At 43.8% G+C, this 26,242-nt stretch overlaps 1 protein-coding gene across 3 annotated transcripts in view; it reads right to left on the reverse strand.

Annotated features, from left to right (window-relative positions):
* The window catches only part of DDX39B (DExD-box helicase 39B), a 308,058-nt gene that overhangs the window by 252,654 nt on the left and 29,162 nt on the right, over nucleotides 1–26,242 (reverse strand). For all 3 annotated transcript variants that reach the window (XM_044083268.1, XM_044083269.1, XM_044083267.1), the window contains exon 3: nucleotides 23,923–24,050. In XM_044083268.1, the coding sequence (XP_043939203.1) occupies nucleotides 23,923–24,050 (128 nt within the window). The remainder of the gene's footprint in view (nucleotides 1–23,922; nucleotides 24,051–26,242) is intronic.

A 26,242-nucleotide genomic window follows, 5' to 3' on the forward strand; every position in this document is an offset into this window, starting at 1 on the left:
CCTAATTGCAAGTGTCTCGACTACATAAAACTGCAAGTCATAGCTGTTCCCAGTACAGTAACATGAAAGCACTACTGAACCTTCAGTCTGAATCTCTTCAACTCCTGGTGTTCTGGCTGCAGTGCGATTCTCAAACAATCTGGAAATATCGCTGATTGACGAGTATATTTCTTGGCATTTTAACCTTTCAGAGTTCTGCACCGTTTCCGCCCCTACTGTAAATTTGATCTGGGACACCCCTCCCAGTCTGGTGTTCACTCTACTTAATACACAGAACATCTGAGAAGGGCAACCCGCTTAGGTTCTTAACCTTGAATTTTTCTTCTGCTCCTCCTTCCTCTCGCCTTGCACTTTACTAAAAAAAAAAAAAAGTCACTTTATTTGCGTTTGCCTCTTCTTAAAAGTACTCAATTGTATTTATTCTGCTCCATTTACTACTGCTTGGTAGTAGCCCGATTAAATTGCAAGTTACTCTAAGCCTTTTGGTTTAAGCACCTGGACCCCAGACCAGTTTTACATTAAAAAGTAATGCGGTCTGCACTGTTGTGGCAGGGCAGGTAGCTTACATCCTAAGTTGGGAATTGCTGACTGACGGCTCAGTGCGTTATTCCAAATGTATTAGTTCTGGTTAAAGCACTTAGGTTCATAGGTAGGTACTAGGCTATCTGCCAGAGGGCATTTATAAGCCTAGCCAGAGTGTCAGCTTTCGCCGCCCCATTGATTAACTGAGCCTCTGTCAAGCAGAGCCAATGAAGTGATCCCAGGGGTGTATTGTCAGTTACCCATCCACTCGTCAAGGCTTCTCTTGAAGAGCGTTAGTGAGGGGCTCTGCTTAATGTAGTTAGAATTTTGTTCCAAAGCATGGGGAGTCCGACAGGAATCTATCCCTCCAGCATGTTCTATTTATTGTTGTGGCAAGGTACAGGAATCTATCCCTCCAGCATGTTCTATTTATTGTTGTGGCAAGTTTTAGCTCACTAGAGTGCGTGGCTTGCAGTGACTTGGATTTCTTTAGGTTGGACATGTCCATCAATTCTGAGTTGGACATGGCTTTAATTCAGCCAGAGATCACCTCTGAGCAAGCGATATGTTGAGCAAGCGATACGTCACGAGTACAGCCGGAGTTTTCAGTAAGGCTGCATTGGACTTATGTTTGAGGCCAGTAATCCTCTTTGTGAGGTGCTTTTGTGGTCTTTCCAGCCGTTGGAAGTGTCTTGTGAGGTACATCCCAAATGGGGCATTGTACTCTACGATGGGCCTGATGAGTGACGAGTAGAGGGGCACTATAACCTCTATTTCTAGATGCGAACCCCTTAGTAATTAGATGGGCAACATAGGCTTTTCTAACTACTTTGGCAAAGGAGAGATTACTATCTACCTGGGTCCCCAGACCTCTTATTACCTCTTCTGTAAGAAGGGGGCTGCCGCCTATGTGGTAATTTGTGGGTGTTTTGTTTTTCCCCCAGACGGGACGACTATGCATTTTTTGGCATTTAGCTTGAGGCCATGACTGACACCAGGTGTCAGTCTCAGTAAGGTCTTTTTGAAGGATGTCCGTGTCAGCCGGAGTCTCAATTATGGCTTCCAGTTTGCAGTCATCGGCAAACTTGGTTAGCCATAGTTCTTCTGTTTGCCTATACTTGTAAGTATATGCCAAACAGTAGGGGTCCCAGGACAGAGCCTTGCAGGGCACCACTTGTGACTGGTTTAGTCTCGGACCTGGAGCCCGCTATTCTTTCCGTGTGCGTTCTGTCTAAGCCAGTGGGCAACCCATCTTGTGACGTAGGGGGTTTATGTTCAGGCTGGTGAGTTTTTCTACAATACCCAAGCGAGGAATGGTGTTAACGCCTTGGAGAGATCAATGTGGGCTATGTGAACCACCTTTGCCTCGTCTATGGTCTTGGTGACAGTCTCGAAGAAGTCAACCAGGTTTAGTAAGCATGATCTGCCCTTAAAGGCAACCTGGGTCGGGTCAAGCCAATGTCTTTAAGGAGTTCCATGAGGATGCGCTCCATAGCCTTGCAGACCAGGTTAGTCAGGCTTATGGGCTATAGCTGAGGGTCAGTTGTGGCCCCTCCTTTGTGGAGCGTAATAACTGTTGCTATGCGCCATTCTATGGGCACGTAGCCTGTGGAAAGGCAGAGGTTGAACAGCGTGTTTAGGTGGGGGGTTAGTTCGTTCTGTAGTTCGTGCAAGACGCAGCCTGGGACACCATCTGGCCCCATTGATGCTGTGTTTTTGGCTTTTGAAAAGGCCGTTTTCACCTGTGCTTCTGTGATTTCCAGGACACTACACTTTTCAGGTATTGTTGTAGGCCCTTTTGAAGGTGAAGTTTGCACTTAATCTGCCGGGATGTTGGCAATATCAGTAGGTTCAGTATATTTCGTGCCATTTTGCACTAGCTCAGAGCATATCTGCGAGTCGCCACTTAGATTCTTGACATAGCTAAAGAAGGGTTATCTTTTGAATCATTGGCTAATTTTCTTTCGAAGTTAGCTTGGATGATTTTATGAGGGACCCTTAGTTTCTTACCGATACTGATCAGGGATGTCTTTCCTTCTTGGGATTTGTTTTTCTGAACTAGGTTTCCTCCTTTTGTTGTTTAACCAGTTTATGGCAGGGTTCCACCAGACTGGATTCCTTCTCTTAGTGAAGTAGTCTTGGTTTTGCTAGGGATGGCACAATCCATGCATCCTTGTAGGTGGGTTGTGGACATCCAGGGTGATTAGTTTATGGTCTGATCTAACCAGTGACAGGGTGACCTCCGGTACAGAACACCCGTCGCCCATGCTGATGACCAGGTCCAATATGTTGTGGCCTCTGGTAGGGGAGTTTACCAGCTGATCCAGGACATTTGAGTTGATAAATTCCAGGAAGTGCTTAGCCTGGGAGTTTGTACTCAAGTAGTTTTCTATTACCCTACCATTAACTGGGAAATCGCCCAATATCAGGATGTTCGGTAGGACCTTCATGTTTTCCAGTGTCTCCAGAAAGGTGGAGTGGTGGTCCTGGGTCATGGAGGATTATCTGTAGCAGGCCACAATTTGCACTGCAGATTTGCCTGATGTTAAGCTGCACATGGATGATCTCATAGGTATCATGCTGCGCCACTAACCTGGAGGTGTGGGTATCCTTTATGAATATGGATACACCCCCTCAGGTTTCGGTCAGTGTTCTGTGGCCGAAATGTGCGGTAAGAGTTGTTAATGCTGGAGTGCTCTCTGGGGCCTTGAACCAGGTTGTAGGCATTCTCCATACTTAGTGCTTTGAGCGTATGCATTTTGAGATTTAAACTCCTGGCGTTGAGTAACAACCATCTTTTTTTTTTTTTTTTTTTTTTTTACTTGTGCTGTTTACAGAGGTGGGATTGAATTTTGAGCCTTGCCTAAAAAAGGCACTATGGGGGCAGCAAGAGCCTTGGCCAGTATTCAAAAGCCAAGGGGTGACAGGTGCAAGCAGTGTCTTGCAAAGCAACACTGCTTGTCGAGCACGTCATCCCAGGCTGACAGACACTGGATCCCCTTTGAATGACACCAGAAGCTTAGCAAATGGTTGAAATTGATCATTTTTTCTTTATACTAAGGCATCATTCTTGGTGAGGGCAGGATGACTCTGGGTCATACCCACCTGGGCTACATGATCAGAAAGCTCTCCATGTCTCTCCATGTAGTCCAGTCATTCACACCAACATAAACAATGACAGTCATATTTGTACTTGTTCTGGAGTGCCCCGAGAGCTTGCGTTATGTGGCGGATTCTGGCTCCCAACAGGCAGCTAACAGTAACCTTCTCCTTGTCCAGCCTAGTGAGTGGGGCATCCGTGTGCCTGACTACTGAGTCACCTATTACTAGGGTGTCAAGTATGTTATTTCACCTTAAGGGCTGTGATTGTGCGGAACATAGATTGTGTTTTAAGTGTTGTCTGGCTTGTGACAGGAAGTGCAGGTTTTGTGGGTGTCTGCTTTAGAGCTCTCTGATGCTTTTGCGGGTTATTTAGAGCCTCAGAGTAAGATTTTGTGTATCTGTGCATTTTTTGCCAGTGCTGGTTTAGTAGGTCTATGTGAGGCTGGAGGTGTGGTGCAAGTGTTAACCTTCTCCTCATGACTGTCTGTTCCAGTCTTGGGTGGAGAGACCTTCGCCTCCAGTTTGGCTCCAATTGCATCTCACATATAAGTGTTTTGTGGTAGGAGGAGAGGGCTGTGTACATGAGGCAGTTGTAACACTGCCTCAGGATACTCAGATGAACTGGAGAGCACACCTGAAGTTACCCTTTGGTCATGCCAGACTAGTAGGATGAGCTGCTTAGTCGGTTGGTGAGGGGTGGATAAAGAGCCTTGCCCTGCTGGGCAGTCAAGTGTCAGGGTATATTAGTGCTTGCTATTAGGTCTGAGCAAGTGCTGGACTGTAGGATGCTTTTTGAGTGCTTAGGTTGAGAGTTAGACTAGTTTCAAGTGAAAAACTAGAGAGGAGACAGTGGAGCCGGGAATAATTTAACCCTAGCTAACCGGTGCTGCCAGGTGTACAAAACTGTGTAAACACTGTTTCTAAACCAACTTCTGGGCTGGAACCACTCCTCCACGAACAGATGGCTGCTCAAAGTTCCCCTCTCTCACAGGTGGAGAGAAAAACTTCCCTCTATCCAAGTAAGGTATGGGTAACTCGAACTTGTAACAGACTTGAATTCAGCACTAGCCTGAAAACTGGACTATACTAGCTTAGAAAGGCGGGAAACAATTTAAAAGTGCAGGCAGTCAAATAAGTACAATATGTGAAAAAAAAAAAAAAAAAAAAAAAAACAAGCTTTTAAAATCACAATAAGTGCTGGAAAATCAGCGTTTAAGCAGAAAACAGTTCAGTACAGCAAGAACAAGCAGAAAACTGATAATCACTCCAAAGTCTCTTAAGCTAGAAGGCTTGTATCTGTTTAAGGCTTTCTAGTGCTTTCCAGTAGGCTAGTTACAGGAAAGATGGGAAACTAGCGCAGATGGTCTTTTAAACCAGAAAATTGAAAGAGATGGACAACTTCCCGAATGATCAATAAACTACAATTCCTGGGCCAAAAAACATTCCTCTTGTGATAGATAGGCTACCTAGTACTTACCACTCCCACTGATAAGCTAGAAGGCTTCCCCTCCAACACAGAAAGGCTTGGGGGGGGGGGCTCAGAAGCTTACAAATAGTCCTGGATACAGCAAGTCTATAAATGGACTAGATAAGCTACAGGAAAGGCAGGAAATAAGCTAGGATTTTTTTTTTTAACACAGAAAAGCAACTAAAACAGCAGTAAATACAATTCAAATGCAGTGCAGGCTAGCACACGTGTATCAATATTATGGCAAATACAGTTTAAATGCAATTAAATGACAAAAACAAGCGCATAAGGCATTAAATTAGAAGGCTACTAACTAGCAGTAGTAAGTGCAGAGTAAGAACTAAACAGATAACAGCAACTAAGACAGTTACAGTAAGAGCAGCTGAATATATATATATTTTTTTTTGAGGGAGGGAACACAGCAGGATTAAGAAGCTACAGGGGGTGCCCTTCTCATATGCTCTCTTTGTACACAGTAGGAGTGCCTGAAATCAGAATATGATCTTACTGCACTCAAGCAGAGTGAACAAATGAGACAGGCCCAGGAGGAGTATCCAAACACAAATTTACAAGAGGGGCGGGCAGTTTCAAAGCCAAGATTTAACATCAAGACAAGAACATGGCGTGTGAGGAAAAACACAGTGGAGACAAGAGACAAACAAATACAGCACCACTATAAATAGGCAAATGCATAAATACAGCACAGTGCAAATTAAGTTGCAAAAAAATAAGAGTACTTATCAGTTTGGAGTAGATTCCAACTTAGCTCACAGCAAATCAGCTTTGGCCTTCAAGCCAGTTATTTTTCATTAAGGTGGTTTGTGGTCTGCACTCGTGGGAAGAGAGGCTAGATTCTGCCCTTCTGAGCTGGGAATTTCTGGTTAAAGGCTTATCGTGCCTGCCAAGTTTCTGAAATTGGTGCGCCTTAGTTGCTGTAGCATAGATTCAGGCATCCTGAATCTAGTTTTGTTTGTATAACTTGAGCACTAATCCAGGCCAACTCTTTTGGAGAAGGTTTCCCTGCACCCTAGTGGCAGAAGTGTGCAGTTAGAACTTGCCTGATTGAAGACAGCTGGAACTGGGCTCAGTTTTTAGCTTTTTTTTACTGGTTAATTGGGTAATTTGTTTAAATCAATTTGCTCATTTTCTATTGTATAAAAAAATTGCACTTTTAGTCTGCTTTTACTGTATGCGTTTCTTCCTACTTTTTTTGCTTTTGCTGCTTATAAGTACTTAATTGCATTTATTCTGCTACATTACTACTGGTTAGTAGCCGGATTAAATTGTAACAGTTATTCCAAGCCTTTGGTTGAAGCACTAAGTTTTACATTAAGGTTTGAAGTCTGCTTTGTTGTGGCAGGACAGGTAGCTTACATCCTTCAAGTTGAGAATTGCTGATTGAAGGCTGTGTCCGTTATTCTAAAAGTATATTAGTTCTGGTTTAAGCACTTGGACTTTGGGCCAGTTACTTTACATTAAGGTGGTGTGGGAAGAGAGGGTAGATTCTGCCCTTCTGAGCTGGGAGTTTCTGGTTAAAGGCTTATTGTGCCTGCTTATCTGAACAGTTTCTGAAATTGGTACGCCTTGTTTGCTGTAGCACAAGACAAAATTCAGACCTGCTGACTCTAGCTTTGTTTGTATAACTTTAGCACTAATCCAGACCAGAAGGTTCACTGTAGTGACAGGCGTGTGCAGTTAGAACTTGTCTGATCGAACAAGCCAGTTTAAGTTTTAGCACTAAAATCAGTTTCTTTGAACTAAACAATTGTTTTCAAAACTCGTAAGCACTAAATAAGTTACAAATTACTACAGCACTCAACTTTCTTCACTTGTCTACAGAAAACAGTTTTTTAGTACTTAAGCACCTATCTCCAAGGGGTCAGCTCCCGGTGTTTTCTCCTGTCTACTTGATGAATCTGGGAATCTTGGGGCAATGCAGCAATTGCCTCATGTACACAGACAACCCTCTCCTCCTATCACTCAACACTACAACCTGTGAGAAATGCACTTGTATAGCCAAACTGGAAGCAAAGCTCTTCACCCAAGACTGGACTAGACAGCCAAGAGGAGAAGGTAAACACTTGCACCACACCAAACTCAGTGAATACCTACACCACCAAAACACACAAACACGAAAACACACCTACATTCGGAGGCTCTCAAAAATCTGCTTATGCAACAGACACCTCCAAAGCAGAAACACAAGCAACCTCCAAACCCCAACACAACCCAACTGGCACACAGCCCACAAACTCAGTGAGCCACTCAACTACAGCCCATACCCAGCACTAGTCATAGGTGGCTCTATAGTCAGGCACACTTTCACTCACCAGGCTAAATAAGTAGAAAGTTACTGTCGGCTGCCTGTTGGGTACCAAGATCCGCCACAACGCACGCACTCTGGTCACTCTACAACAAGTACAAATATGACTGTCATTCTCTATGTTGGTGTGAATAACCAGAGACTTACCTCCCTGGACTACATGGAGCGACATGGAGGAGCTCTCCGATCTTGTAGCCTAGGCAGGTATGACCCTATCTCCAAGTAGCATCCTGCCATCACCCAGAATACCACAGTAAAAAGTGGTAAATGATAGACTTCCAACAATTGGCCAAGCGTCTGTTGCTCTAAGGGGATCCAGTATCAGGATGCCTGGGTTGACATGACCACGATGCTTTGCCAGAGATAGCCTGCACCAGTCACCCTTGTGATTCTGGATACTGGCTAAGGCTGTCACCCCATAGCGCCTTTTTTAGGCAAGGTTCAAATGACTAATTCACCTTAACAGGTACAAGCAAGCAAAATCGGAGGGTAATGCTACTCAATACTAGAAGTCTAAACCTCAAAATGCACTCATCTGAGGCACTCCTTAAAATGGAGAAAATAACATCTGTGCAGTGGCAGAGACCTGGTTTAGGTTCATAGCTTGGTACTAGGCTATCGGCCCTAGGGCCTAAGCAAGCCTAGCCATAATTCCCTGGATATTTCTTCCCACAATAATTTACTTCTCCAGGCCCGTCTAGCAGGGCGACTGATATGATCCCTGGGGTGAATTTTCTATATCCCATCCAATCAAGGTTCCTTTTGAAGAGGGCCAATGAGGCGTTCCGTTTGATATGTATGGGCAGTCTATTCCAGAGTATGGGGATTCTCTGGGTTAGGAACCTATCCCTCCAGCATGTGTTCATTGTGATAAGGTTTAGATCCCTGGAGCGTGTGGCTGAGGGATTGGGATTTCTTTTAAGTGGAGCATGTCTAACAGCTCAGGGTTTGACATGGCCTTGTATGTTAAGCAGAGACGGCCTCAGAGTAGACGATATAGCACAGAGTATAGCTGGAGTTTTTTTTTTTTTTTTTTAAGACTGTCAGTATATGGCATCTGCTTTAGGCCTGTGATTCTTTCAGTGAGGTATTTCTGTGGCCTTTCCAGCTGTTGCAGATGTCTTGTGAGGTACATACCAAACGGGGCATTATACTCTATTGGTCTAATGAGGGATAAGTACTACAGTGGGACAATGACCTTGTTTCTGGATGAAAAACTCTTAGTGATGAGGTTGTCACATAGAAATCCTGACTGTTGTGGCAATGTGGTTATCGAAAGCGACACCACTGTCCACCTGTGTCCCCAAGTCTCTCATCACACTTTCAATGTTTAGTGTCCTGCCACCTATGTGGTAATGCATGGGTACATGTTTTTTTCCAAAGGGGATAACTATACATTTCTTGGCATTAAGCTTGAGCCCATGGCTCTGGCACCAGGCATCTGTTTCTGCAAGATCCTTTTGTAGAATACCCACATAATTTGGGGATTCAATAATGGCTCCCAGTTTACAGTCATCTGCAAACTTTGTTAGCCAGAGTCCCTTAGTGCTGGGCCTGTACTTCAGAGAAGTAGATGCCAAACAAAAAAGTGCTCCCAGGACTGAACCCTGAGGTACTCCACTTGTCTGGAGCTGGATTTGGAGTCTGCTACTTTTACAGTCTGGGTTCTGTCAGTAAGCCAGTTAGCAACCCATCAAGTGACGTAGGGATTTATGCCCAGCTTAGTAAGTTTATCTATGAGTCCAGAGTGGGGGATGGTGTCAAAGGCCTTACCCTCGTCCACAGCTCTGGAGACTTATTCGAAGAAGTCAATCAAGTTCAGGAGACGAGATCGGCCCTTCACAAACCCAAGCTGGGTGGGGTCCAGTGTTTGAAGGTTGCCAATATGTTTGTTGGCAAGTTCCATGATAATGCGTTCCACGCACTTGCAAGTCAGGCTTGTCAGACTGATGGGACGGTAGTTCCTGGGATCCAAGGTGGATCCTCCCTTGTGGAGCGGGATAACTGTAGCAGTGTGCCACTCAGTGTGCACGAAAACAGAGGTGAGGCTATGATTAAACATGACACTTAAGTGAGGTGCCAGTTCATTCTGTAGTCCATGTAGTACACAGCCTGGGATGTCATCTGGTCCCATGGATAATGTATTATTGGCTTTGGAGAGTGCGGTTTCTACCTGTGTGGTAGTCATCGGAATTTGGCAATCTTTTGGCATTGATATAGGCCCATTAGGGGGTGAGTGGAGTGAAGTTGGCACTAAATCGATCTGCCAGGATATTGGCAATATCCTTAGGATCAGTATATTTACTGCCACTCTGTTGCAACTCAGAGCAGATCTGAGCATTGTCATTTAGATTCTTGACATAACCATAGAATGCCTTGTGGTGGTCTTTGGCAATTTTATTTTAGTAACTAGCTTTTGAGGATTTTATGAGGGATCTCAGCTTCTTACTGAGGCTGGTGAGGGAGTTTTTGCATCCTGGGATTTTCCTCTTTTGCAACAGTTTCGCATCCTGGTTCTATTTGGGATGGCACGATTCATGCAAGAGTGGATGTGCTCGTACAGTGCCTTAAGTGTAGGAATCTGCAGTCGAACGTCCAGATCACGTCTGTGTGGGTGTTGTGAAGTTTGTCACTTCTGACTTCAGTAGCTTGAAGTTGGCTTTGGAGAAGTTTAAGGTTTCCTTACTGGGGGGTGGGATGTGGATGTCAAGGGCGATTTGCTTACGGTTAGACCTAACCAATGAGGGGGGACCACTAGTGTGGAGCATCTCCCATGTTGGTAATGACAAGGTCTAGGATATTGGAGCCCCTGGTGGGACAATGGATTAGTTGATCCAGGGCGTTGGAATTTATGAATTCCAAGAACCGTTGGGAAAAGGAGTTTGTATCCGAGTAGTTTTCCCAGTTAATGGCAGGATAGTTGAAATCACCCAGTATTAGGGTGTTTGGTTGTTTCGGTCCTGGTATTGTGGCCGAAAAGTGTGGCAAGAATTGTAGCTTGGTATTGCAGGGGTGCTCTCTGGAGCCTTCAACCAGGCTTCAGTTACTGCACAGATATCGATGTTCTCCATTTTTAGGAGTGCCTCGAGAGAGTGCATTTTGAGGTTTAGACTTCTAGCATGGAGTAGCATTACCTACAGATTTTGCCTGCTTCTGTTACGGTGGTGGTTTTATCCTTTGAACCTTGCCTAAAAAGGCACTATAGGGGTGGCAAGAGCCTTAGCCAGTAACCTGAATCCCAGGGGTGACGGGTGCAGGCCATCTCTGGCAAAGCATAGTGGCTTGTCGATAAAGTCTTCCCAGGCAGACATATACTGGACCCCCTTTGAATGACACCAGAAGCTTAGCAAATGGTTGAAGTCCATCATTTTGTCCTTATACTGTGGTATCATTCTGGGCAAAGTTAGGATGTTACTCAGGGCTAGGGTCATACCCTGCCTGGGTCACATGATCCAAGAGCTCTTCCATATCTCTTTTCATGTAGTCCAGGGAGGTACGTCTCAAGTCATTCACTCCAGCATGGACATTGACAGTCATATTTGTACTTGTTGTGGAGTGACTTGAGTGCATGCATTATGTGGCAGATCCTGGCACCAGACAGGCAGCTGACTAATTTTCTCCTTGTTCAGTATGGTGAGTGGGACATCAGTGTGCCTGACTAGAGTCACCTATGACTAGTGTTAGGTACATTGTCTTGCCTTAGGGGCTGTTGTTGGGTGGCACACTGATGTTGTAAGCTGTGTGTCACTTTGGTTGTGACTGGTTGCGTTTTGGCTTTGGAGGTCCTTGTTGCTTGAGCAGGTTAATGTCAAGGGCCTCCGTATATGTCGGTTTAGTGTTGCTATGTGTGGGTGTTCATGGTGTGGGTTTTGAAGGCCTATGAGTTGCTTGAGGTGTGATGCAGGTCCTCTTGACTGTCTAGCACAACCTTGGCCGGAGAGAGCTTTGCTTCCAGTTTGGCTATGTAAGTGCATCTCTCGCAGGTTGTAGTGTTGGGTGGTAGGAGGAGAGGATTGTGTACATGAGGCAGTTGCCACATTGCCCCAGTATGCCCAGATTCACCAGGTGGACAGGAGAAATCACCGGAAGCTGACCCTTGGACATGCCTGTTTAGGTGCTTTTATGTAAAGTTTAAGAGCCGTTTTTCCTTACCTTTGCAAGGTACTTGCATTTATAGGCCGTTTAGTGCCTATGATTAATTTCTCCTTATTGACAAGGAGAGCCGAGTGCTTGTATCCGCTTCAGGCTTCCTAGTGCTTTCCAGCAGGTTCTAGAGCAAGTGCTAGTCACAGGGGTTCAGATTTTAGTGCTACTACTGAGAAGCCAGCTAGCTTAAGGGAAAATTTGAAGAGCAGACCTTCTGGCACCTGGAATAGTTTAACTGTAGCCTCACAGTGCTGCACGATGTGAAAAATGTGCAAACACAAGCATTTTTAAGCCAGAAAGTTGAAATGGATAGAAATCAGCCCAAAAGGCTAATAAAATTACAATTTCAGAGCTGGAAACCACTCCTCTAGCGTTAGATAGGCAGTACAATGCTCATCAGTCCCACTGGTAGGCGGTAGGACTTCCCTCTACCAATGTAAGGCCTGGATAGCTCTGAGCACAGAAAATGAAGTCCAGAGACAGGCAAAGCCTGGGATATATACTGGCTAGAAAAGGTGGGAAACTAGCAAAGATTTTTTTCTTTTTTGTTGAAACAGGCTAAACAATGCAATAATACAGTAAATACACAGAAAAGGCTAACACACTTGAGTGTGTAGTCCTAGACAGTAAATGCAATTAAAACTCAAAATTAGCAATTTAAAACTTTAAATGAAGCAAGGCAAGTGCACAACTGAAAAACGATTTAAGAGGAAGTAAAACAGCAGAATAAGTGGGTGGTGGTGGTGGTGCTGCGGTAGCATTGTCACCTCACAGATGTTGCCCGTTCGATTCTCAGTTACAGCGTCTTGTGCCCCGACATGCATGAATGGGCGTTCCTTTGTTGAAGGTTGTGCGTTAGGCCCGGCAAGCCAGCACATAAAAATCTACTGCCAATCATTAGCAGACCGGAGTTCCACTGTGGCAACCCCTAACCGGGAAAAGCCAAGAGAGACAACACAGCAGAATAAGTAGCTAGTCTACATATACAGAGAAGTCTATATATACAGAAAAGCAGCTAAACAGACACTCAGTGCAACCTAGAGCACTTGAGTTGTAGCAATACTAAGGCAATTACACTTATAATAAATGCTCTGAAATACACTATTTCTAAAATGTTTGTGAAGCACAGTAATAACACAAGGAGATTCGGGCAAAAAAAAAAAAAAAAAATTTTATTTTGAAAGGGAAAAAGGAGAAACAGAAGGCCTTATCAAATGTTCTCTCTGTATTATGTAGAATGAGCTAATGACACTAGACTAGGAGGAGTGTCCCAGATCAGATTTACAGTAGGGGTGGGCCACTGCAAAGCCACCAAGTAGAACAACAAGACACCAACTGGGAGGTAGGGTGGGAACAAAAAAAATGTTTTTAAACAGATAAAGATTTGTAAGATACAGAATGCTTTTAACTGCAAACAAATCAGTTACCCGTGCAGATTAGTTACTAGAAATAAATTCAAAAACTAAATAAAAAGTACTATATATAAATTGCTAGAAACAATCTGTATATAAAAAAAAAAAAAAAAAAAAAAAAACGGATACTTTTATATCTCAGCTAACAGTTTTAGTCAACACCTCTCATCCACTCTGCTCAGTGTGTATAGACTGAGGCTCCAAAGAGCATCCCTGCACCACCACGCTATAATTCATACCATACCACACCTTTCAGCCATCTAATCTGGACCGAAACGCTAAAGGCGGAGGCGTGCCCATGTTCATTAAGGATATCCACACTTCCAGGCTAGTTGCTCAGCATAATGCATCAGAGACGATCAAGTGCAACTCTAGGCAAGACCACAATCCAAATTGTAACTTGCTACAGACCCCTCACAATGCCCTAGGATTCTCTCATTTCTTGATACACTGGAAAATATTAGGATGCAACCCAACACCCTAATAATGGGCGATTTCAATAACCCCACAATTAACTGGGAAAAACTAATTGTACCAACTCTTTTGCTCAATGATTTCTGGAATTCATAAATTCCAATGCCTTGGATCAAAACTTGTCCACACCCCCACCAGGGGCAGCAATATCCTAGACCTGGTCATTACCAACACGGGCTACTGGTGTTCCACACCAGAGGTAAATTCCTTGTTGGCCAGATCGGACCACAAGCTAAATCACCCTAGACATCCACATCCCACCCACCATTAGGGAAACCACCGTAAAAGACTTCTCCAAAGCCAACTTCACAACACCCATGCAGACTGACAGAGGTACGACTGCTGAATCTTACACAAATGCACCTTTATAGACACTTACAAGTGCATGGATCGTGTTAGCCTTAACAGAACCAAGATGCTATCCTCTAAAAAAAAAAAAGGAAGCCAATCTGGTGGTCCCCTGCCATACACAAACTCTACAACAGAAGAAACTTTGCAAGAGTAAAATCCGATGACTGCAGGATCTCCCTGGTCAGCCTCAGTAAGAAGCGGAGATCCCTCAAAATCCTCCAAAGCTAGTTACGAAAACAAAAACAGCCATGGATTCTAGACAACCACAAATCATTCTATAGTTATGTCAAGAATCTCAATGGTAGCACTCAAATCTGCTCTGAGTTACAGCACAATGGCACTAAATATACAGGGGCCCACCTCTATACTGAAATAACGCAAAGTTCCTGTAATCACAGCTGCAAAGGTAAAAAACACACTCTCCAAAGGCAAGAGCACAGCATCCATGGGACCTGCCAAGATCCCAGGCTGCATTCTATACGAACTGCAGAATGAACGGGCAACCCACCTAACCACAGTGTTGAATCCTAGCATCACCTCAGGCCTTGTGCCCACTGAAATGGTGCACAGCGCCCGTTATCCCACTCCACAAAGGGGGAGCCACCACAGACCCCAGGAACTACTGCCACATTAGCCCAACGAACCTGGTCTGCAATGCCATGAACGTATCATGGATATTTTACAAAAAGACGTTGGTAATCCCCAAACTCTGAACCCCACCCAGTTCGGGTTTATAAAGGGCAGATCATATCTCCTAAACCTGATAAGACTTCTTTGGAGCAGTCACCAAAGCCAGATGAGGGTTCACATAGCCTATCTAGATCTCGCCAAGGCTTTGACACCATCACCCCCTCCAGAATTTTAGATAAACTCAGTAAACTGGGTATAAATCCCTATGTCACAAGGTGGGTTGCCAACTGGCTCACCGACAGAACCCACACTGTGAAAGTAGCAGACTCCAAATCAGACTTCAGACCAGTGACAAGTGGAGTACCACAGGGTTCAGTCCTGGGTCCTCTCCTGTTTGCATCTACTTTTCTGAAGTACAGGCCAACACGACTGTCTTTGGCCAACGAACGAAGTTCGCAGATGACTGCAAACTAGGAACCATAATCGAGACTCCCAACAATGTGGACATCCTACAAAAGGGTCTCACTGAGACAGATGCCTGGTGTCAAAAGCCATAGCCTCAAGCACAATGCCAAAAAGTGTATTGTCATACCCTTTGGTAAAAACTCTGTACCCGTGAGCTACCACATAGGTGGTAGTCTAACACCGAAAGTGTAAGAGAACCCTGAACACAGGTGGACAGTAGTCTCTCCTTTGATAATTACATTGCCACAATAGTCAGGAAATTCTTCTACGTGGCACACCATCACAAAAGGCTTCTCATCCAGGAGAAGGGAGGTCATTGTCACTACAATAAAACAGAACATGCTGGAGGGATAGATTCCTGTCCCAGAGACTTCCCATACTCTGGAAGTAAACTACCCATCTCTATCAAACAAAGCTCCTCATTAGCACTCAAGAAAAATCTCTATGGATTGGATGGAAAATAGGAAATTCAACCTGGGGGATCACCTCGGTGGCTCTGCTCGACAGGGGCTAGCAAACGTCTGACTACTTAACATTGCACTTTGTACCAGTATCTACTTTGAGCTCTATGGGTCTCCAGTAATCAGAATGGTACAAAATACTTTGCTCAGTCAACAAATCTACTGCACAGACCTTTTCACCAAGCAGAGTCATAAAAAGTAGGGTCGCAGCTATTTGATAAAACTTGATTTTTTGGATACTCTGCTTTGATAAAAGAATGTGCATCTTGATTTACAAAGCTTTAAAGTGGCTTCACTTTTCACATATGTAAAAACCAAGCAATTTTCTCGTTTGGGCTCAATGCTTCCACCACAATTGCGACAAGTTTATTAGGAGGCTTGCCTCTGGTTTTGCCAAGTCACCCATTTGCTTAACCATGTGCCCTAGGCCTTACTGACTGAAGCTGCTCTGGGTTTTGCTTTAACTTGAGCGGTGGTGACCACACCCTTGGACCAGTGCCTGTTAACCTCATGCTGCATACCATCAACATTTGCACTGGAAAGCAATGAAAGCATGCTTTTCTCATTTGTAAAAATTTGTGCGCTTTTCTGTAAGCTCGCATATTTGATAAATCTCTATGGCTTTGCTCAAAGAGAAATTACCTTGAAGAAAAGTTGCCACCACGTTTCCCAAATCGCCAAACCTGCAGGTTTTAACCTTACTTATCAAGTCAGTAGTTATATATGCTGCAAAAGATGTCTTTCCAATCTAACTTTCGTTTGGGACACTCCAATACTATCAAACACGAGTGGACTGGGTCTGCGAAATACCTCTGCCATGCCCAAAGTTAAAAACACACCAAATACTCGTAATACTACTCAAATGCACAATACTCTCTTCGAAATAACTGTACTGTAATAAAGCTCACTGCAAACACTTCTGCTCACTTCGGATACTTCGAATAGCTTTAGTTAATGCAAAAACTGTTAAATAAATGTAGATGTTGAGGATTCCCTTGCTGCAGTCCTGACTATTATAAGCATGTAAAGGCACCTACACAACCACCCTGAGACAGAGGGAGGGAGGAGGAAGATTGATGGACAGCAGGGGAATCCCGAACATCTACATTTATGGTAGGTACAAAACTCTATGCCTTCCCTTTCCCTTGCTGCAGTCCTGACTATTAGGTAGAATCCCAAAGCAGAGTAAGGGAGGCTGGCAAATATGCCTAGAAAGTATGCACTGAACAATATCCTTAGTGCCACCCCCTTAGAAATGGTAGTGGGCCTGCAACCTAGGGCATATGGCGTGTAGAAGTATACAGCCAAGCGCAGAAAAAGTGTCTCCATGAAAAATATTTCCACCAGACAATATTTCCCAATTCAGCAGTAGCTAAGTCAAAAAAACACAAAATTGAGTTTTTCCAACACAAGGAGCTCTATAAGCAGGAGTAGAGTTTCACGGGGGTAAGATACTGCTTGAACAAAGTTGGATGCTAAACTGAGGTGTAAAACAAACAAAGTGAGCTCGGAAATTGCTACGAATCTTTATGGAAGAAGCAGACAAACCTTGTCCAATAAGAAAGTAAGATATTGAAGAGCCACACTCAAATTATTTTCTGAAATTCCACAAATTAGGCTGCAAAATCTCAAAAATCAAATGCTGTACACCAAAATAAAAATCTCTTCCATTTTTCATGCCTTCCTCCTAGTATAAGGGCCTCATTTAAAACTTGTTGAGTGAAAAACCTGCTGACCATGTTTCACTTCAGACACTTGAAAGCTGTGGAGACCAAGAGGATTGAAGCTGGAGAGAGAGCAGGATTGACCGGCCCTTCTGAGCAGCTTCTGAGAGAAACAGAGGCCATGGAGGCAGAGGTAAGGGCCTTAGAGGCTTCTTTACAAGACTCCTGGCTTAATCAGTAGCATGTTGCCGATCCTGTCTGTCCTGTCAAACCTTTTAGTAATCCTGTTCTGTCTGAGGTAGAGGTGGGAAAAGCATAGAGGTGAAGGTGGAAAAAACCAGAAAGACAGAGTTTCCACTCCTTCAAGACTGTGTGCACTTTCCCTTGTGTGTGATGATTGCAGCTGGTGGTTTAGTGGAGAAGCTTAACTTTAGTGAGAGAAGGTTCCCATTGAACTGTCAATTTTCTTGAAATACATGAAGATCCAGTTTCCACCAAGGGGATCATCCACTTTCTCTGCTTAATACATGTGATAGGGAGTTCTGTGCTCCTGTAGGAACTCCTTTATTCGAAGAGTCAGTTGCAGGCTTAGTCAGTCAGTTATAAAATCATTGTTTCCCACAAAATCATTGCTTGCCCGTATAGAGGCCTGCTTGTTGATCCCTTGTTTGTGTACTGTGTTGTCTGTTGTTTGTCAACACCTGCCCTTGAAGAAGCCCTGGAAGAAGAACCTCCTTGAACGCCATCAATGCAAACTGACCAAGCAACATCTCCTTATGTAGATGCTTATATCATAGCCACTTGTCTTGTATCCACTTCTTTGGTAGATGAGCTCCTAAGCAGTGTCAGATAGCTCCTCAAGAAAGCATGAGGCGCCATCTGTCGTCACAATAGAGAGTCCCTTGCCGGTCACACACTCCTGAGCCATTAGGTGACATTCCTTTGAAATTCCACATGAATTTGAATGACATTGTCCAAATCTTTAGATGTGCAATGTCAATACATTTTGAGATACCTTTTTGCAGCCTCTCATATTGAGTCTAAGTAATTAAAGCACCAGAATACAAGATGCCATGAACCCTAATGTTATGAGTTGGGACTGTCCTGCAGAAGCAGCACGGACTGATGAGATAGTTGATGTGATGATTTGACATGAAGTTTGTTTTTCCTGGGTTAAAAAGGCCATGGGGTTTGTATTCATCTCACTCCCACCCACATTCAGTCTTGAGAGGGTACTAGACTGGACTTTACTTCGCTCAATAGAATACCTGTGGGCATCTTAGCACTGCTATGACAGATATATCTCCAGATGCTGTATGGTCTGTCTTTTCTTGTTTCTGAATTTCAGTAGCGTCCAAATAAGGAGGCAATTGAATGTCTAAGTGCCTGAAGTATTATCACTGGAGCCAGAACCTCTGTGTGGGAATAATTTCCATGGTAGATAAGGGCAAGGGCAAAATGCAGAACTGATAATGAAAATTTCCAGTTCAAAAGATAGATACTTCAACAACTTACTTCTGGGCAGACATGAAGGTAAGCTTCCTTTGAGATCCAAAGTTACCATCCAGTGATTCTTGCCCAGATCCAGGTAACAGTTGCTGTAATCACAACATCTTGAACTTGGGAAGAAGTTGATAAGTGTTGAGGATATTAAAATCCAAAATAAAGTGTTGAGGTTCCCCTTTGGTACTATTAGGAACAGGCGAGAATCCGACTGGGCCAACAGAAGACTTGACTGGCTGCTTGCTCTGCCCTATCTGAGTGGAGAAACTTGCATCTTGTTTCCTTGAGAAACTTTCTTGAGAACATCTGGGCATTGTTTTGAAAGGGGCATTGTGTGGAAATAAAAAAGCTGCATCTTGTGGAATGAAATCCAATCCAGCACCCATCTGTCTTGAATGATTAAATCTGTTTCTTGAAAAGAAGAGATCTTTTCCTCCCCAAAGGAGCTGCCAGACGCAGTCCACTGCTGCCAGAAAGGCAGGTCCATCACTGGCTCCTGAAAAGTGACTGACCCTGCCCTCACCAGAAGTCTGCTGAGGAACTGTCTGATCTAGGCCTAAACTAACCTTGAGCCTGCCCCCTCTAGGCCCTAGATCTACCCCTACCCCTGGGAACCATACCTTAGATATGTCCACCCCCTTAGCAGGCCAGCAGGATATAAACTACCTTAGCAGGCCTGCAAAAATCTTTAACAAGGCTGCACCTAAAATCTTTTTAACCTCCATTTTCTTTAAAACTGCTTCCACAGGCTTCTCAAAACAACACATCAGACTGTAAAGGAGCATCCAAAACTTGGTCTTAACATGCTCAGCTACATCCAATCCTTCAACCATGCATGCTCAGCTAGATTCTGACTAGTAAACCATGGTCCAGGAGGAACAGAACTAGTCAAACCACACTGCAAAGAATGCCACCCAATTGCTCTTACACACATGAACCATCCAGCACACTTTTTACACTCAATACCTTCCGCACCAGCATCCAATCTTTAGATTTCCAATTGTGAAAGGAGATAATTTTGATATTTCAGCATATGAAATTGATAATTAACTGACTCATGTGGAACATGGTGGGAAGTATATACTTTCTACTCCCCACCTATCCCCCACTCATCCAAATCTTTATCAGACTTTACAGGATTTTACACAACTTTAGCTTTAACACCTTTTAGGGCCCCTGAGAAACAGTTTCTGGTCCTACTCTGGGACTCTTAAACAAATCCCTTATGAGTCGTGGGCACCCTATAATACCCATTAGGCTTAACAGGCAGGCAGGGCAAGGACAGGCAAGGAAGGAGAAGCTCTGCAAAACATCCTCCACCACATTCACACATAAGGGAATAGCTAAGGGGCCTATGCTGAGGGGCAAAACAAGAATTCCCTAAGCCGCTTCTGAGTCAGTCAGATTTACTTTCCCATTTAAAGTGCCCCTCATGGAGTGAGAGTCTGAAAAATGAAAAATCCTCAGGAGGAGAAGCTGAGAGGAGACATCAGAGGACAAGAATCATAGAATGCAGAATCACTCTTCTTAGAAGTCTTTGAAAGAAGACTTGGAAGCCTGTGACTGTTGTACAAATCAAAAAACTCCTCCTCCTGTTCCTAGGCAGGCCTCATAGAGGGCATAGAATCTCTAATCAGAGTAATCAAACATTTTAAGCATTTAGCCATGTTTCTTAGGCACAGAGCCCTAAAATGCTAGGAGACCCCCTACAGAAGTGGAACTTGGCCTTCAGAAGCTCTTCCTCTAAAAGAGAGGCCCTGGAAGGGCCCCAGAGGCCTTGGGAAGAGAGGGAAGAACAGTTGACCTGAGTAGCCCCCCTAGCCTGGTCACTTCCTGAGTACTCCTGAGAGTAAATAGTAGTATCTGCCTGATCTGCCATAGAGACAAAACCTCTGGCTCCTTGGCTCCTGAGCTCTAAAGGGACCGGACCCTGGACCCGCTCAGTCACTCTAGACTTCACTGTTTTGTCCTTTATATTTTAGATGAAGTATGCTGGCATCCCACGGCATAGTATAATTAATTGTAAACGCTTCCCAAACACAACTCCTAGTACAATCAAGCTTCTCTTTAGTAAGAAAAGCGCGACAAGTACAAGAAACAAGACCAACACAAACAACGCCGTTGTCAGGCCCAAACAATAGCACAAGTATGATAATCCCTATAAAGTGTATCTGTTCCTAAAAGAAATACAGTTCACTTTTTCTGACATCCGTAATATACTGAGGCAAGAAACTAAAAAACTAAAATGTTCGGGTTAGCCAACTCTGTACTTCCGGTCTGAAACTGAAACTCCGTTTCGAAAAGAACGCTAACCTGCACTCGCACGCAAAAATTTCCTGCACTGGACCATGGGCAAGAACTGGAATGATCGCCGCCGTCATGCGATTAGTACCCTGACGCGGGTTGACGCTTGGGCGCTGCCATGACCACGCCAGCCTTATACTCTGGTATTCGTGCCGATTGGGACGAATTGTTCCAATAGTCAGGACTGCAGCAAGGGAAGACGAAGAACATCTCCTAGAGAAAAAACAGCAGTTCTCCCTTTATATATTTTATGAGTGTTTCTGTATGCATTTCAAGGCTAGGGACATGTACTCAGAGCCCAACCATGTCTCTTCTTCATATAGTCCAATGAGGTACATCTCAGCTCATTCACACCAACAAGAAATATGACAGTCGTAACAGTACTCGAGTCCTGAGTGCATGTGTGATCTGACAAATCCCGGCACCGGACAGGCAGCTGACCATTTCTTCTCCAACTTGGTAAGGAGGACATGTGTCTCAGCATAGAGTCCCCAATAAGAAAATTTGGTTCACCCCATGAACCCATACCCATGGCACAAAAATGTGATACTGACTGGAATGCAGGTGTAGCCATTATGTCAATGTGGCATGCTTTACTAGTAAAAAAGTACAAGAATGATATCTGATGAGGCATAACAGTACATGGAAGTATCTTCTTTTGGCTGCTCCAGTCAAGGGTTGCCACAGCAGATCAACAGTTTCCATTTCTTCCTGTCCTCTGCATCTTGCTCTGTCACACCAACCACCTGCATGTCCTTTCTCACTACATCTATAAACCTCATCTTAGGCCTTCCTCTTTTCCTGTTACCTGGCAGCTTCATCCTTAGCATCTTTTTCCCAATATACTCTGAATCCCTCCTCAGCACATGTCCAAACCAACGTAATCTTGCCTCTGGCTTGGTCTCCAAACCTTCCAACCTGGGCTGACCCTCCAATATACTTATTCCCAATACTGTCCATCCTCGTCACACCCAGTGCAAATCTAAACATCTTCATCTCTGCCACATCAAGCTCCGACTCCTGCCTTTGTCAATGCCACTGTCTCCAACCCCTATAACATAGCTGACCTCACTAACCTCTTGTAGACCTTCCCTTTCACTATTACTGGTACTCGGCTGTCTCAAATCACTCCTGACACTTCTCCACTCACTCCATCCTGCCTGTACTTCTCCACTCACTCCATCCTGCCTGTACTTCTCCACCTTTTTTCCACACTCACCATTACACTGAACTGTTGATCCCAAGTATTTAAACTCATCCACCTTCACCACCTCTACTCCCTGCATACTCACCATTCCTCATCCTCCCCTCTCGCACATATATATTCTTAGTCCTGCTGACCTTCACTCCTCTTCTCTCTAGAGCATATCTCCACCTCTCCAGGGTCTCCTCCACCTGTTCCCTACTCTCACTACAGATCAATGTCATCTGCAAACATCTGTTCTCTACTCTCACTACAGATCAATGTCATCTGCAAACATCATAGTTCGCGGGGACTCCTGCCTGATCTCGTCTGTCAACCTGTCCATCACCATTACAAATAAGAAAGGGCTCAGAGCTGATCCTTGATGTAATCCCACCTCCACCTTAAACGGATCAGTCACTCCCATCGCAGACCTCACCAGTCACACTACCCTCGTACATATCCTGTACCACTTGCATACTTCTGACACTCCCGACTTCCTCATACAATACCACAACTCCTCTCTAGGCACCCTGTCATATGCTTTCTCTAAATCCACAAAGACACCATGCAACTCCTTCAAACCTTCTATGTACTTCAACACTCTCAAAGCAAGCATCGCACCTGTAGTGCTCTTTCCTGGCATAAAACCATACTGCTGATCACTAATCACCTCCCTTCTTAACCTAGCTTCCACTACTCTTTCCCATAACTTCATACTGTGACTGAAAGTATATTGAAGCATGTTGAACTGAATTCAATCTTTTTAACAGTACTTACTACCCAAGCAGTAGCACCATGTAGAGATCAATTTAGATTTGCAGTTGCACAGGGGCATCCACAAGGCAGTCAAATCCTGCCCTTTGAGCCTTTTCAGCTAATCAACAGTGGAGTCAGTCTGCAGTACCACTTAAGAGATCAGTGTTCAGACAAATTCTCTCAGATTTAGAAAAATGCAGCAGACACATTAGCAGTATGTTTTTCATTAAAGCACTGCATATGCTATAATTCACCTCAGAAAATGCAGTTCTGAACTTAGGACACCTGAAAACTTTCACTGCAGAGCTCCCCACACCACTATGCCACCTTTACAGATGTATTTTATAGCTCACTAGGGACTTTTGCCAAACTGCTTATTTTTATCTAATCTGTTCTGACTAAACTTCACCCATGGGTCAGACTACTGAACAGGACTACAGCCCAGAGAGGAAAGCGGAATATAACTGCAACAGAAAGCAGCTTCATTTTGCATTGTACAAAGTCTGAGAATATATAGACTAAATAATTAATGGTCATACATTTAAAGACAAAATTGACCGTTCTAATGCAAAACCAATGGAAAGAAAACAGCTCAAAAAAACTCATTTCCTCAAACTTAACTGTACAACCTATTCAACAGTAATGCATTATGTGCCATTTCTAGGAGCAAGTAATGGGGCCCCGTAACACTGGACAATGGTGTAGGGAAATGATTGGAGAAGTTGAATGGCAAAAAACAGAGGGTCAGCTGTATGAAGTCCAAGAGCAAAGGATGACCTGCTCTGTTCCAGCTCACTTTCCACTTATAATGTAGTGCCCTAAAAGGTGTCCCACCACCCTAAATAAACACAAGTCACATATTCTTCAGTACATGAACCGCAGAACAGCATAGGGGTGGTATTTGTCAAGCATCACAAAGCCTGCTAGACAACTGCCTCTTCCACAACCTGAACACTAGCAATGGTCAGACTTTTAAATCAGAGGGCATGCAAGTGAAGCCTGAGGGGAAAAAAAATGCTCAACAGCTTTGAGCCAACGCTTAACAGCTCAGCTGTGAAGCAGAGACCCTAGACAGAAACCAGCTTTTAGTCTGACACAAACCTCTAGTACTGTATCAATACAGTTCGATTTAGTACAACTAAAACATGCAGTTACCTGTCCTGATACTGGCTCCAGCTGTTGTAAAGTGGCTAGAACAAAGACAGCAGTTTTTCCCATGCCAGACTTTGCTTGACATAGGACATCCATTCCCAAGATGGCCTGTGGGATGCATTCATGCTGCACTGTATATATATATATATATTAAAAAAAAAAAAAAAAAAAAAAAAAGGTTAGCAAAGGCTGAAACTAACAGGTTAAAAATAAAAGCAGACCATTAAAATAACCTCTACACAAGAATATGCACACTTCTGCAGAATGCCCCTACTATAAATACTAACCACCATAATGAATGGTTTATTTTATTAGTGTGTGTGCTTGTATTCACAAGAGGTGGTCAGTTTGCAGCACTAGCAAGTCTACATTATGAAATTTCTTACAAAACTAATGTCAAGTAATTTGACAACAAGTTCATTACTTAACACTACTAGTACCAAAATCTTCCTATTCCTTTCTGAAACAATGCCCAACATGGTACTGGAGGTGCACTTCAGAAAATAATCTACCTTTACATATACAGTAATCAACCATTTTATTACTAGTGATGATGCAAAAGATGAGAAGCAATCAAGTATTTCACAGCCCTTTCCAAATATTAGTGCCATCTTAACCACTCATCTGTTTACTTAAGCTGACTCTGAGGAATAGGAGCAACATTCAGTAGCTGCTGCCAAAACACTTGCATCTGCCTCACAGCAAGATGTTCTCTGGTTAGATTCTTGACAGGAAGGCTTTTTTTAATATACATTAAAAACTTGTATGCTGTGTTCTTATGACATGGTAATGCATACCAGCAACGTCAAACTGAACCTAGGTGTACACCTACATGTGAAGTTTTGCAAACAGCTTCTTTACTTGCTTAGCCAACACCATCAGTGGCAACAGCTGTTCATGACGTCAATACAGCCTGGGAAGTGAAGGAATTTTGAAACAAAATATTTTAGTAAAAAACTGAACATGCCTCCGAAGGCACAGCACTGTCACTGTGGTATTTTTCTCATGGAGAGGTGGGAACTACTGGCAGAACACAAGACATGCTGACAAAAACAAGACTCAAACAAGCAGATATTGAGCAGATATTGAGCTATCAGAATGACCCATGTACAAATAACCCATTGGCAGATATCCAAGAGACCAGCCTTCTTCCTCCATGGACCTTTCCAAGAGATCAGCACTCTTACTCTGTGGACTTTCCAAACAAGACAGACCTACGCAACAGCATGCATCCTCCACAATAAGTGAAGAAAAATTCTCAACCACATTAAGTATGGGATAACTATAAACCTATATTGCCAACAGTCTGCCTGTAAAGTGGTGCTTCACAGCTTTTTCAAAGAACCCACACAATCCTCTGGGGGGGGGGGGGTCACTAAAGCCTTTCAAGCTGAAAATCATGCTCTGCCCATAATGGAAAGCCCGACTCCAGACCCTGCAGTGCATTACGAGAGGATTATTGCACTCCTGCATGTGCTATCTTTTGGCTGAAATATTAAGAGGCCGGCTCTACCAGACCAGGCAGTTGCTCAGGTGGATGCAAAACATCCAGACACCCTGAACAAATTTCCACCTAGTCAATGTGCCCAGCAGCTCAGGTCTCCCCTGAAGAGAGGTCACTGGCCTAGTTGGACTAACCAGGTCAGAGTACAAAACCAAGCTTCTAAACCTGGCTCTGAAATGTGCTGTTAGCATTTCATGGCAAACACGTCCAAATGGACTAACGATAGGGTTTTCAACCATGTAAATCAGAAATCTTGGAGAACAGGAAGTCATGCAGTCTCAAATGCCATGGGGGTCTCTCAATACCATGCATTCTAGAGTGTAAAAACAAATTGCCAAGAAACTCTAAAGAGAAGGATCCATGAACAATTCTTTAGTAACCCAACTAAAACTTTTAGTTATGTACTCACCATAACTTCAGATGTTTGGGATCCATCTCGCCTACATTCTGTACTGATGGGTTCGGATGCTATAGAGCAAGGCCTCTTATTGGCTGAGCTATCTTTATCCCAGGATGCACCACCACTAATCCCCCAGATCTTGTTTGTCCGCATTCATGCACACATGCACAACTTGATTAAATAACATTGTTAGATGTTTCAAGATGAAACAGGATTCGGACCTTCTGATATCCTCTGATCTCGAAGGAAGGGGGAAGGAGGATGGGTTATTAGGAATGTAGGCGAGATGGATCCCAAACATCTGAAGTTATGGTGAGTACATAACTAAAAGATGTTATGTGATCCTATCTCGCCTACATTCTGTACTGATGGGACAGCGTCCCTAGCACCTAAATCCCGGGTGGCTCATTGGAAAACAC

The sequence above is a fragment of the Protopterus annectens genome, chromosome 9.part0 (assembly GCF_019279795.1).
Source record: "Protopterus annectens isolate FY-2018-M chromosome 9.part0, PAN1.0, whole genome shotgun sequence".
NCBI lineage: Eukaryota > Metazoa > Chordata > Ceratodontiformes > Protopteridae > Protopterus > Protopterus annectens.